Here is a 14,922-nt window from a genome sequence, read left to right as displayed (position 1 = left end):
GAAGTGCCAAGTGGTTAAATTACGTTAGCGTGAACCCACTGAACAGCTTCACTGAACGTGACAACTGTATTTGCCTAACACAGAATTTGCCAAAGACGATGCTGTAAGTGTTTCTTAAAGAGTAGGGAGTAGTGGAACAGAACTTTATAATTACTCTTAGAAAAAGGATTAGCAGTTATAACACAGGGAAACCAGCATCTCGTCTTTCTTCTCTAAACCTCAAAGTTGCAAGTCGATCATGACTGGAAATTTAAGTCTTCAGGAAGCTTCCAAGCAACCTCTCCACCCTGATTTTTATCCTGGAATGTCAAGCCATAGCTGGTTACATTTTATGTATGGCTGCATCAGTTACAAGGTTTACTTCCAGACAGATTTTTTTTTCAAATGACAGTTTTATTGTTGCTGCTTCTTAGGGACTTGTTTTTCATTCCTCTTTCTGTTGTTTTTCTTTTATTTCCCTAACCTAGACCCATACATACCACAGGGACCCTCCAAGTATCTTTGCACTGAGCATTAGCCTTTGAAATTTCCCTACAAAATAAGGTCCTCCGGCTCCACTGTTTTGGAAGCCCCGCATACCACAATCCTGTCTTAGAAAACTTCAGTGTAATTGAAGAGTAAGATCACTGGGAGCCTTATATTGGAGACATCTGCTTAAAACTTTTCTTTTTCCATCAATATTTCATGATTTGGCCACTGAATCCCTTTTCCTGATATCATCTGTGAACTGTCCAAATTATGAACGTTCTGCTCTCCGAGTATCCTTCAGAGTCCCGAGAAACACACGGGGGCCTAGGCAAAGGTATTTAATGGACTAAGAAATAACGTCTACAGTGCAGTGATAATCCAGAGAGCAGTGTTCACGGGCACCCTTTTCCTGGGGTCAGAGCTTTCCACTGGGGCCTGAGTGTGTGTGTAAAATCCTTGCCTCTAGTCTTTCTCCAATATCCAGAATGTGATGTGAAGCCGGCCTCCTTAATCTATTTAAAAAGTGCTTAACTCATTTACCTTCACTCTAATCCTCTGTGCCCTATTTCCTGAACTCTGGACACCAAACATCAGAGCCTGCTGCTATGGTATCATGAATAGCCCCTTTCTTGCTGGATCCAGTGTTTGTTTCTTTGTTTGTTTTGTTTGTCTAGTGAGAGACCACTCATTAGAATGGAAGACACTCTTATCACCCAAGAAATTCCAAGGGACTTAAGAACTCTATGTCAGGAACCAGGGTCAAAAATAAGATATTAGAACACAAGATGGTCTTAGTGCTCTTATCACTTAGGAAATTAAAAGGGTTTTAGGAGTTCTGTCCCAGGAATCAGGGACAGACACCGATATATATGTTTTCTATTATTCTGTAATTATGCTTTACAAACATGCTGCACATGCCATTAGCTTTGCCCTCCCCCCCCCAAGAAAAAAAGATTCATACAAATTCCTGTATATATAAAATGTGGAGTAAGATTTTTTTCTCCTGTGTAACTGGTTCCTTTTTCATCCTGGCTACCTCTTTCTACCCTTAATAACTCTGCCACTATGCTTCCCTTCACCTGGATTCTGTTTTCCACTCAGACTACTGTGTGTCACTTAAGTTACAGTGTGTCATATTTTACCTTCCTTCTTTGCGATGCTAGGTAATTACCTGTGGCTAATCAATATATGTTCACTGCTTGGCTTGTATCTCTGTTGTTGCCTTGACAACATATGTATCATACAGCCTGTGATACCCTACTTTGTAGTGAGGAATGTTGGCCTACAGGACAAAAGTTCTGTGTCATGAAAGATGTATCCTGGCAAGGGTTTAAACATTCATAAAGGACCCTGAGATCTTTGGTGAGTGGATGCCTTTAGCATTTACGTCTGTTTCCTCAGTAGTTTGTATTTACGCTTGAGCACTTTCACTGGAAGAAATGGAATACTTTTAGGAACTGCATAAGTTAGTAGACATGAGTGGAGAAAAGGAATGATTTAATTACAGATTTTGTATGTACATTCAATAGTGTCTTCCTAGGGGTAAAACTTAGATATTTGCATCCATAGTGTTACACTATATATTTGCATAACATTCAAGGAAGCACTTTATAAATTATGGAAAATAAACAGTTTTGACTTTGAGACACTATTATAATGTGATTCCTTTTTGCACATAAGTGCATATATTGTAGGTCTAATTATACTCCTCATGTACCTTGTAGAACCGGGAGGGAAAATATAGTTGAGGAAAGGACTGTTCCTTCAAACCAGTATCAAAAAGTGATTACATCCTTAACTGTGTTAGACACACACACATAATACATGTAAGTAATATAATAATATATAGTTATAATATCACTATATTTGAACTATTTTTAAGGCAGTGCCCTGAGCTTTGGACAACAACAGAACAAAATTAGGGTACCAGGTTAGGATTTCTGGCCAAGGCAGTGGCTAGGGCAAGCCAAGCTAGATCATGGTGCTGAGTCTCCCATGACCTTCTGATGTCCACTTCCTCTGAGCTCCCTTCCAGGGGCACAGGTTCCAACCTGATCCCTTTTCTTCCCTTTCTATCCGATGAGGTGTGCATCTTTCTTACAGCCTTGGTTGTACTGGAGTACTTCTGCTAGTTTTCTGGTTAGTGAGACTTGTTCCACATGTGGGTGTATTTCTGATGTGTTCACAGGGGGAGGTGAGCTCCATGTCCTCCTATTCTGTCGTCTTGGTTGATCTACAGCATCCTTTTTTGACATACATACATCATGACATGATTATCCCAGTCAGTTTAGTAAACTTCTACCAGCCCATATAGATACAAAATGAAAGAAATAGAAAACATTTGTTCTTTATGATGAGAGTTCTTAGGATTTACTCTCTAACAACTTTCAAATATAATCATACGGCAGTTTTAATTATATTTATTTGTGTTGTATACCACATCTGTAGTTCTTATTTTTCTTGCAACTGGAAGTTTGTACCTTTTGATTGCTTTCATTCAATTCCCCCTCTCCCCTTATCCTCTGGTAACCACAAATCTGATCTCTTTTTCTATGAGTTTGTTTGCTTTTGAAATATGATTGCCCTATAACCCTATTAGTTCCTGCCACACAACATAGTGATTTGTTATTAGCATACATTTCAAAAAGATCACCATGATAAATCTAGTTACGATACGTCACTGTACAAAAATACTACATAGTTATTGACTATGTGCCCCACACTGCACATTTCATACTGTGACTCATGTATTTTGCAACTGGAAGTGTGTACCTCTTAATTCTCGCACATATTTTTTTCCCTCCCCCTGCCCTGGCATTCACCACTTGGCTCTCTGTATCTATAATTCTATTTCTGTTTTGTTCTATTTGTTTGTTTTGTTTTTTTAGATTCCACTTGTAAGTGAAATTATACCTGACATTCGTGTTTTAACTATAAAATAATAGACACAAGCTATCTGGCAATAAGTAAGTCAAACTTATTTTATTTTATTTTATTTTATTTCATGAAACTGTTGAGTATTGCTGTCAGGAAGAAGGCAGACAAGAGTCCTGGTTTCCTTCGCATGAGAATTTAGTTTTCATGGGGAACACAAAATTGTAGGGTACAGAAAAGAAACAGTTATTGGATGAGGAGTTACACATTTGCATGTCTAGGTTTGGACGTGTTCTGCTTAGGAATTTTTTATAAACTAAGTTATTATGTATCCTAATTTCTCTCTTAAGTGTAGAGTAGACTGAGTGAATAGTTGCACTAAACCCTGTGCAGAGAGCTTTCTTTCATAGATAGATCAGTAAGAAGGAGGCGATTTTTGACAAATCCTCATCTCCAGGTGAATCAGAAAAGTCACATTGAATTTTTCCTTATTTAGAGTTAACTATTCAGTGGGTTGGAAAGGTCAATATGGCTGTACAAATGCTTTTGAAAAATAAAATCAATTTTAGCTTTGTAGTGCCTTGAATTGGCAGCACTAGCAGAGGAAGAGTTAAGGGAGAGATTCTTTTTCCTTTTTCCTTCTACAATTTACTCATCAATCTCAAGATAATTCTAAGAAATTAAAATTTAAAAAATCAAGCCATGAAATAAGTAAACCAAGGAATGTCACACGGAGAAAAAGGTCAGTTTCAGCAGGAGCAAAAATCAGTTTAAAACTTTGAAAACCATGAAACATGAGGCAAATAGCCAAATCATCATGTCTTTATTTTTAGTGTGTGCATCTGAAGTAGATAAACCTCCATCATTGGCATGATTGTGCTTTTGTCTTTTTAAAGTGCTTTTGCCTTACCTTTAGGTTATAATCCTTTAAAAACTTTTTTTTTAATGGGAGTCACAGACAGGGTATTAATTCTTACTCTAAGCAGGCTGGATTAACCTAGGCTAAGCAGTAATCATATATATGGTGGTGGTGACTGCAGGTCGTTATTTTGATCATTCTTACTAAAACAACACTGAAATCGTTCCAAAGATATCTCTGAGCATCCATTTTACAACAGAAGTTATAATAAATTATTTAAGTACTATATACTGATATCACATCATTAAAAATAGATATTTTTAGCCCTTCTGCCCACACTTAATCCAAAACCCTCCTGTTTCCTCTCAGTGGAAGCAGAACACAGTTTTCTGCTCATGACTCCAAACATAGCACTCCACGCACTCACAGTTAGGTCCGTCGGGAACAGCGCTGGCAACCAGGATTTTCTGAGAATATATAGCCCTGACTGCCTAAGGGATCCATTTTATGTAATAAATTAACTCCTCTCCTGTGCCTTCAGAATGCCCCAAGTCCACTACCAAACTGGAGGGAATTAAGGCAATCACTAACATATTCTGAAAGGCTTTAATTCTCTTAAGAATCCCCATTGGGAAGGGAAGCTGGACTTCATTTGGCATTGTCCTCTGAGTTTTTATAAAAGAATAGTCCAGTCCAGGGAAACCTGTACATCAGTAAAACCACTGGACAAGCCTCTTTTTCTAGTCCCTTCCAAGGATTTCACACCTCCGTCTCTTCGGCCCTGGAAAGAATGTTCAGATTCTAGGTCTTCAAGAACACAGATGGGCAAAGAGCCACCTGGTGCTTCCAGGTTGGGAAACAGTACATCACGGATGCACACAGATGTCTTGTTTCCCTAACTCAGAAAGTTTGCCGTGTTTTTCTACCTTGATCAATGCCGCAGGGACATTTCTTTACATTTTTTATTTGATGCATCTTCCCTTCTGGTCTTGAATCTCTTGACTATTTTCTGTATCTGAAGCCCCACTGATAGTGATGGGACTCAGAGAATTAACCTGACACTTACAGCTCTAACCAGAGTAAGGGGACAGAAAGGACAAAAAAAGTTAGTATGACATTAATCCAAAGGATCAGCTCTTACTATCTTAACTTCTTGTTACTTTACTACACTGTAATGCTTAATCTTCTGAAATCAGGATTCAGCTCCACTTAAGAAGATCCCGGGACATATGCTCAGTGACTTAAGGGCAATATTCATAATGGTACCTGATAGTTTTTGAAACAGTTAATATATAATAATATTATTATTACATATATAATAATATATTATTATTGATATACACTATTTATATATTAATGTATAATGATATATATTATTTCTTCTTTGAACATGCGAGATCAGTAACATCTCCATTTAATGAATTAAGGTCACAAAGGCTTTAAAAAGGCAACTTCCTCAGGATTTTTTAAATAATATGCCACCTAGCTAAATAATTAAACTTAGCCTCCTTTTATTTCACACTTGGCCTGGACTTGACAGACTGCTTTACTGTCTCTAGACACACTGCTAACACTGGAACTTTGTATGTTCACATTTATTGTGATGGAATGGGCTGCCTTTTTGCCTCTTTTGTTCAATTGCACTGCTCCTTCATTGTTTTCACGTTATCCCAAGTGTCGTTACGAACACTTTGTGATGATAAGAGACCCCGTAAGGACTTTTAGAACATTCTTTAGGAATCTCTGTAGATTCTTGAAAATATCGATTAAGTCTAACTATTCTATTGTGTCATTTGGTATCTCCGTTGCCTTATTGATTTTCTGTCTGGAAGAGCTGTCCAGTGATGTTAGTGGAATGTTAAAATCTCCAACTATTATTGCATTTCCCCAGTTTTTCCCTGTATATCTGTTAGTGTTTGTTTTATATATTTAGGTGCTCCTATATTGGGTTGCATATATGTTAATGAGTGTAATATCCTCTTCTTGTATGTCTCCTTTTATCATTATATAGTGCCCTTTTTTATCTTTCTTGATGGACTTTGTTTTAAAGTCTATTTTGTCTGATGTGAGTATTGCTACCCCTGCTTTCTTGTCATTTCCATTTGCATGAAATACTTTTTCCATTCACTCACTCTCAATCTATGTGTATCCTTTCCCCTAATGTGGATCTCCTGAAGCAGAGTATTGTAGGCTCTTGTTTTTATTATCCAACTACCACTCTGTGTCTTTTGATTGGCATTTAGTATTTTGACATTTATGGTAATTATTGATAGATGTGTGTTTATTGCCATGTTTAAATCTTGTTTTCGGTTGACTTTCTATTTCTTTTTTGTTCCTTTCCTTCTCTTCTGGGTTTTGGTTTTTCCTTCTGTTGTTTGATAATTTTCTTTTGTATTAGCTTGATTTTTCTTTTTTGTTTTTGTGACTCTGTTGTGTGCTTTTTGTGTGTGGTCAGCCTGTTTTTCAAGCATGCTAATTCTTACTGTGTCTATTTGCTTTAGCCTGGTTATCATATAGACTCAAACACATCCTAGAAGGAATGAAAAAAATCTCCATTTTCTTGCTCTCCTTTCCAACATTTTATGATTTTGATGTCCTCTTTTACATCTTCATGATTATTCTTTTACTATTCATTATGGTTATTGCATTTCCAGCTGGAGTTTTCTCTTTTCTATAGCTTCCTGTTTCTTTTCTCTTTGTAGACCTTTCAGTATTTATTTTAGGACAGTTTTAGTATTGCTGTATTCTTCTAGTTTTTGCTCGTCTGAGAAATTCTCTCTCTCTCCTTCTATTCTAAAGGATGGTCTTGCTGGGTAGAGTAGCCTAGGATGCAGGTTTTTGTCTTTCAGCGCTTTGAAGATCTTGCCACTCCCTTCTGGCCAGCAACGTTTCTGTAGAGAAATTAACTGATAGCCTTATGGGGGTTCCTTTGTAACTAACTCTTTGTTTTTCTCTTGTGTCCTTTAGAATCTTCTCTTTAACTTTGGTCATTTTAATTATAATATGTCTTGGTGTAGGTCTGTTTGGGTTCATCTTGTTTGGGACAGAATGTGCTTCCTGTACTTAGCTGTCTGCTTCCATCTTTAGGTTTGGGATGCTTTCAGTCCTTTTTTCTCCAAATATATTTTCAATCCCCTTTTCTCTTTCTTCTCCTTCTGTGACCCTTATTATACGTAGATTGGCACACTGTATATTATTCTATGAGTCCCTTATATTGTTTTCATTTGTTTCTCTGTCTGCTGTTCTGATTGGGTGATTTTCATTATCCCATGTCTAAATCAACTATTTGTTTTTCTGCATTATTTAGTCTGCAGTTGACTGCAGCTTGACTTTTATCTCTGCAATTGAGTTTTCTGATTTTATTGGCTTCTCCTTATATTTTCTAATTCTTTTTTTTATAGTATTCCGCATGTCTGTTGATAACCTGTTTTATTTCTTTCAGTGCTTTTATCACCTCCTTTTTGAACTCAGGATCTGGTACACTGTCAAGGTCTATTTCATTGTTCATTTTTTTCAGGGGACTTCTCTTGTTCTTTTAACTGGGTGTCGTTCCTCAGCTTCTTCGTTTTACTTGTATTTCTCTGACTGTATTAATTTAGGAGTAACGGTTATCTACAGTTCCTGAAGGGCTGCTTTTTATTATTATTATGTGGGAGCCTCCCTGTGTAGATTGAGCCTGTCCTTAATTTTTGTTGGGAGGGCTGTTTTTACTACAGACGTTGTGATGACTTCTTCCTTTAGTGAGACTGTGTTAAAATGCATGCCAGGCAGAAAGCCCCTTGGCATTTCTTCTTGGTCCTTCCTTGTAAATCTCAGAGGATTAGTAAATCCAGGGCATGTTCTGCATTCCCTGCCCTCTTCTCTCACTCAAAATAATGACTATCTTTAGATATTTTGTTTTTTGGGTATTCACTGATGATTACTTTACTTTAAGAGAATGGCTTGTTTATCTTTGCTAAATGCTGGAGGTTGCTGAATTTGAAGTTAATTCCAGAAGCTAAAGTAAAAGGTGATCACATCTGAAATCACATACCTGCATCAGTGAGAAAGTTAGCAAAAAAGACTTTTCACTCATTAGGAATTCTGGTCTCTCCTGAGAGAGGGCTGGTGATGAAATTCCTGACTCTGTCTACCAGAGTTATAATGAAGTGTGACTAATTTTAAAAGAAGGTGAACAATTTAGTCCATTAGCACTGAATTTAAAAGACAAAAAAAAAAAAAAGGTCATTTTTAGGCAGACTAGTTTAATTGCTGATGACCACTGGCAATTTTGTAGAATGTTTACATACAGTATTTTATAACCCCCAAATGCGTAACAACAGATGTTTGAATAGAAGACCGTTTGTGAACAAAGTTGATGACCAGGATGGGAATGGGTTTGAGAATCACTGAAGAGGAGGCTTTCAGAGAGGTTAAAATTGGAACTGGGGGCAGAAGGAGAAGAAGGATTTCATACAGTTTATCATTCTAAGCTGGAGTCTTGCTCAGTCCCATCCACTGTTGTGTTATCCTATGCTCAGCGTCTCCTCACCTTCAGAAACAGGCTCGTGAGAAGGAAAACATATTCTGACCCTTTAGAACTCAATGTCATCCTTATGAAAGATAGATAGATAGATAGATAGATAGATAGATAGATAGATAGATACATACATACATACATACATACATACATACATACATACATACATGTCTTCTTTTGGAATGCTTGAGATATATGAGTCCTTGGCCTTAAATTAAATTGTCCCAAAGAGGTTTAGTATTTATTAGAGTTACTTTTTTAGTCTCTTGCTATCTAGTTTGCTCTTTAATTTGTCTGCTTTTAGCATTCTCCTCATAATTTTCTGTTGCTTATAGTGGGAAAGCAGATAATCACGCATGTCAACACCTGTTTATTATAAAAATAGACTCTGAGTCAATGCTTAAGGGAGTTTCAGTAAATAAGAATGATGTGTTTTTTATATGTGGACTTTGTGACTGATTTGAGCTTTTAGAAACTAGATTTTTTTTGGTCTGTCTTTATATTGTTTTGTTTGTTTGCTCATTCTATGTTATGATAAGGTTAATGTATAAATCATATCTGAACTAAGAGGAAAATGTGGAAATTATGGCTCAGGAAAATTGAAGATTTTAAAATACAACCACAGAGGTCACTTTCAATTTCCAGATTCCTAACCTTGCTCCTTTGGGATCCAACAAACTGAGAGGTGGACCTTAATTCAGCACCCAAGCAGAGGTGATGATTGCTACATCGCGGGGTGCTGAGGTGATTAAAGTGGGAATCAGAGAGGTTTCTGTGTTCATCTAAGCTGGCCTGATTCAAACCATTAAGCTGATAATACAAGGGTTTATGGGCTGATACTCGGCAAGGCAAAGCAGCTTACTCCTCATTTCTGGACAGTGTGTCAGGTGAATGAAGGACAAATAGCAACAAAACAAAAAGTCGTAAGAGCGTATCTATTTTTATGTTTCTGTACTTATTCCATGTAAAGATTTGAATATTGTTGGGGTCTTTTGGGGAGTCTGATTTATAAATAAAAAAAAAGATTTTCTTTTCTACCTGAATTCTGAACCAGTTGAAAATCACAGTTGAAGAGTAAAGCATCACAGTATCACTTTGGTTGCTGATAAAGCTATTGTATTAAAGAGCGTGTGAACATAGGAGACTTAATCCTGAAACCCAGTCCTTAACAGACTATGTACCCACTGGATGGTAGATTTGGATATGGGCTTCCCTACAGGGAAAGGATGAGCACTGCAGGCCAAGTTCTCATTCCCAACTCTTCTACCTACGAAGTCAGACAAGCTCCACAGAGTAGAGTGAGTTAGGGAACAGAGAGAGCCAGGAGAATTGGCTAATGGTGTTCCCTCCCCATGGAGAAGAAACACGAGGAGTGGAGAATGAGCACCCCTAGGTACCAGAGGTGTGTGTAGACATCTGAAGTCCAGTGTTTATTGTCTGTCTATGGATGGTACTTTATATATGCTGTGTCACTTAATTAAAACACTTTACCCCAGCCCAGCCCCAACCCAACCCTACAAACATTGTAGGAGAGTTATTATAAACATGATTATCACCATATCACCATGAGGAAATGAAGCCTTAGAGGAGTTACTTAGCTTGCTCAAGTAACATGAAAGATAATGAGAAGATCTGAGAGTCAGATGCAAACCTGTTTTACTCTGGAATCTATTATTCCCACATCCAAGTTTCTCATGTCAATAAATCTGAAAATACTTATCCAGGCACATAAGATTTCTTAACTGAAAATCGTTCTGAAGCTGTGTTGATAGGAATTTGATAATTCTTTGATACAACATTTAGACTAATTTAGACTAATTTTAAAGACTTTTTACTTAGAAATCATTTTAGATTTACAGAAAAGATGTGAAAATACTGCAGAGAATTCCCTCATGCCCTTTACTCAGCTTCCCCTAAGCAGCATCTTATATGATTATAGCATAATTTTAAAAAACGGGAAATCAACTATTAACTAAACTACAAACCTTATTCAAATTTCACCATTGTTTTCAATATTGACTGAATTTTTTGAGGGCAGTAACTGTGTTATATTCATTTTCAAATACATAGTGCCCACTATAAGTCTGGTCTAGAGTCAGTCATCAGTAACTCTTTGTGGGATGAGTAAATGAATGAACAGATTTTGAGCTTCATACTACACCTTGTATATGTGTGTATGTGCATGCCAAAAGTTTGGAAGCACACATTGAAGTCTGAAGTTACGATCTGAATGAATGTTATTCAGTGCTGCATTTCACATTAGACTTGGTAAAGCACAGCCCTCTGACACAGAAAAATTGTCAAAAGCCACAGAGAATGTACTGATTGGACTGAATTGGAAGATACTAAGTGGGCAGAAGGCTACAGTATGACATTCATTTTATTACTTGTGTGCAGGCATGTACATTTCACACCTCACTTCAGTAAATGTCTGGGCAAGAGGAGCAGCAGTTGCTGGCAATCAGCCTTGTATTTCTGGACAGGTTATGGAAAATCATAGAAACTCTCTTGTTTGAAGAGGAAATCCAAACCAGTGCTTTTAAGTCTTCTATTTTCTTTTGCGCTGAGTTCAGTAGAGATAGCATTAAAGAGGTATGAATCTTGCTATGACAATGGTTTCTGATCATGTATAATCAAAGAATGTGAAGCCAGGAAAGGAGCAATATTCCAAGCACTGAATTCTAAAGCTTAATGGACGCTAAAATAGCCACTCTTCTTTCTGTTTTTCCCATCATCTTTTAACCAAACTGAAAATATTAATGTGACAAAGTGCAAAAAGACAAGAATATGACATCATTCTTAGGCAAAACTAGTATACAAAATTATTGTGAGAACTGATTTTTTTCCCAAAAATTCAACTTTTAAAAAGTTTTAATTATTTTATTATTGTTATTTAGATGGAAGACGTCATAGCACGCATGCAAGATGAAAAAAATGGAATTCCTATTCGTACTGTCAAAAGCTTTCTTTCCAAGATACCTAGCGTCTTCTCTGGTAAGTTTGCGTTCAGTGTAACATTATTTTCTCCAGCATTTTTCACATAATTATTTAAAATTTATTCTAGCCATTTACTGTGGAAATTCTCCATAACTCATTATTCAGTAATTACTTACAAAAACTCATGTCATGTTCAACATCATGTTGGATACTTGAATTGATAGTAAAACAAAGTAAAACAGCAAAACAGATCATGACCCTATCCAAAGTTAGTTACAAAGGCAGAAGAGAAACCAAGAAAAATGGAGAGAGAGAGAAATGTGTTTTATTTATAAAGTAGACATTACAGAACTTTTCAAAACATTGAGTAAACTACAGCCATTAAAATTGATGTTTTAAACATAATTTTTAGGCCAAAATGCTGCTGTGTGATTCCACTTATATTAATTCAAAACAGGAATGAACACAGTTATAAAACTTATAAAATAAAATCTATGGGAAGGTTAACAGAAATTTCAGGATACAAATATATGTACATATATGCATGATTGGGACGTTGCGCTGTACACCAGAAACTGACACATTGTAACTGACAGTACTTCAGTTAAAAAAAATCCTCCCCCCACAAAAAACAAACAAACAAACAAAAAAACAAAGACAGATGAACAAATGTGAAATAACAGAACATGATATTAAAATAAAGGTGTATGAAACAATGTCATGTAGATTATACATAGAAATTAAGAGGGTGACAAAAATCAATGCTGGAGAGGGTGTAGAGAAAAGGGAACCCTCCTACCCTGCTGGTAGGAATGTAGTTTGGTGCAACCATTATGGAAAACAGTATGGAATATCCTTAAAAAAACTGAAAATAGACTTACCCTATGATCCAGCAATCCCACTCCTGGTAATCTATCTGGGAAAAACTCTTAATTTGATAAGATACATGCACTTCAAAGTTCATAGCAGCACTGTTTACAGTAGCCAAGACATGGAAACAACCTAAATGCCCATCAACAGATGACTGGATAAAGAAGATGTGATACACGCACACACACACACACAATCTTCAGCCATAAAAAATAACGCCATTTGCAGCAACATGGATGGACCTGGAGATTGTCATACTAAGTGAAGTAAGACAGAAAGAGAAAGAAAAATACCATATGATAGCACTTATATGTAGAATCTGAAAAATGACATAAATGAACTCATTTACAAAACAGAAACAGATTCACAGACATAGAAAACAAACTTATGGTTACCAGAGGGGGAAGGTGGGGGTGGAGGGATAAATTGGGAGTTTAGCATTTGCAGATACTACCTACTATACATAAAACAGGTAAACAACAAGGTTCTACTGTATAGCACAGGGAACTATATTCAATACCTTGTAATAACTTATAATGAAAAAGATATGAAGAGGAACATATATATGAAACACTATGCTGTACACCAGAAATTATACGACATTGTAAACTGACTATACTTCAATAAAAAGAAAATGAAAAAAAAAAGAAATATGGAAATCCCATAGACTTGATTGAAAGCGATTAGAGAAACCCTAGAGAAAACGGATAGTCACAAGTTAGAAGTCTGTGCTCTGGCTGCAGGAGACAGTGAATGGCCAAGCTCTGGGGACTTGGGTGTGCTGGGGCCATGGCTGGCAGGCTTAGAGAAGAGACAGATAGACCAGAGCCTTAGCAGTGGGTAAGGAGGCTGGTGCTGAGCATGTGGAGGGGACAGTGCTTGATGGGGTTCATGAACAAGAGTTGTGTGGTGCTTCCTTGTGAACAGGGATCAAAAGAAGATGAATGAGCAGGAGGACTTTGGCCTTGGTAAGATGGTAATAATTAGGACCAGAACACAGATAAGCAGGTCCAGATGTTGGTGTTTAATAGCTGCATTGCTCTCAGATGAGAGAGAGCAAGGGAGCAGATGAGAGCTGCAGCAGAATGACATTTTGCTCTAACAAAATGTGTTCTCTTTTTTCCTGTTACTGTCTTTCAAGTCCACTTTGTTCCAGTTTCTTGTTTTTCCTCGATGATGCCCTGCATTTTCCCACATCTGGGATTTTATCTTTTCCTTCCTCAGTATCCCTCTTCCAGACTTCCAGGTCATTCTGATTGTTAAATTCTGCCCATTCTTCAACAGAGAGCATTTTGAAGAAAACTGTCCTGAACTGTTTTTCCTCTGTGCTCTCAAAACACTTGTTGTTATTTGGCCTCTTTGATAGCAGTTATTATGCTCCGTCTTGTCTTGTAGCCAGTTGTGTATAAGTCCTATGTCCCTGAGTAAATATTGAGCTCCTTGCCATCAATAAATCAGAGAATTAACTTCACGTCTAAACACAAATCTGAGAACTACTCATACTTTGTTGACCAATGAAAAAGAGAACTTATCTCCTTAAAATACTTCAATACGGGTTTGTAACTGAAATGCATTTGGAATCCAAGCGAATAAATTTACTAAATTGCTCATCTGAACTGGGAACTGTGGTCAACTCAATAGTGCTTAGCCTATTCAAAGGCACTCCAATTCGGGGATTTTTATGACAACGTACATCAACAAAAATGGCTGAACATGAAAGATTTGTCCGTCACATTAAGCTGAGCTTTACGCTCGAGTTTCTGTTCTGATGGTAAATCTAGTTCTTCAAGTAACAGTTCCTCATGCACTTCCAGCACAGTTCCAATCTGCATCATATTGGAAGAATTCTTGATTGGCAGTGTTAAGATCTTCATTAAAAATAAGGTTGGACACACAGATTGAGATTGAGCCATGAAGTGCCTGATACTGTTTTAACATTTATTAACGTGAAACAGCGATGGTAGTTGTGAAATAAAAACAGTATCATTGGCATTTTTAATATTATTGTATTTAGTTTCTAATTATCATTCAGTGTTTCCTGGAAACTTTCAGGAGCTCTCTGCTTCACAGGTTCAGTTAGGTGCTCTGCTGTAGATTTAATTTGTGTGTCTGGCATTATGTCTAGTAGTTTCCCAATCTCTTTGTGTTAAGATCCCCAAATTATAATGATCTGGATCCCCATCTACTTTACTGTCAGTTTTTGGTCTTTTTTAGTAATTTTCCTTTCCTGATATTTCTTGTGGTGATTTGGGCTCAATTCCTGTGGTCTTTTGTGGAAGGACTTGCTACCCACTGCTTGCTCTCCTGCCTCTTTCTGCTTCTCCTTTCTCTCTCTCATGTTCTCCTGCAGAGCTGCTAATGAAACAAGAGATCTACTAGCTTTATTAATTTTACT

The 14,922-nt window shown here is 37.0% G+C and overlaps 1 protein-coding gene across 8 annotated transcripts in view; it reads left to right on the top strand.

Annotated features, from left to right (window-relative positions):
- RGS7 (regulator of G protein signaling 7) overlaps positions 1–14,922 on the top strand; it is a 243,108-nt gene that overhangs the window by 106,789 nt on the left and 121,397 nt on the right. For all 8 annotated transcript variants that reach the window (XM_032466502.1, XM_032466498.1, XM_032466500.1 and 5 more), the window contains one exon: positions 11,618–11,714. In XM_032466502.1, coding sequence (XP_032322393.1) covers positions 11,618–11,714 — 97 coding nt within the window. Of the gene's footprint in view, positions 1–11,617; positions 11,715–14,922 lie in introns of those variants that run through there.

The sequence above is a fragment of the Camelus ferus genome, chromosome 23 (assembly GCF_009834535.1).
Source record: "Camelus ferus isolate YT-003-E chromosome 23, BCGSAC_Cfer_1.0, whole genome shotgun sequence".
NCBI lineage: Eukaryota > Metazoa > Chordata > Mammalia > Artiodactyla > Camelidae > Camelus > Camelus ferus.
This window is presented reverse-complemented; position numbering and strand designations above follow the sequence as displayed.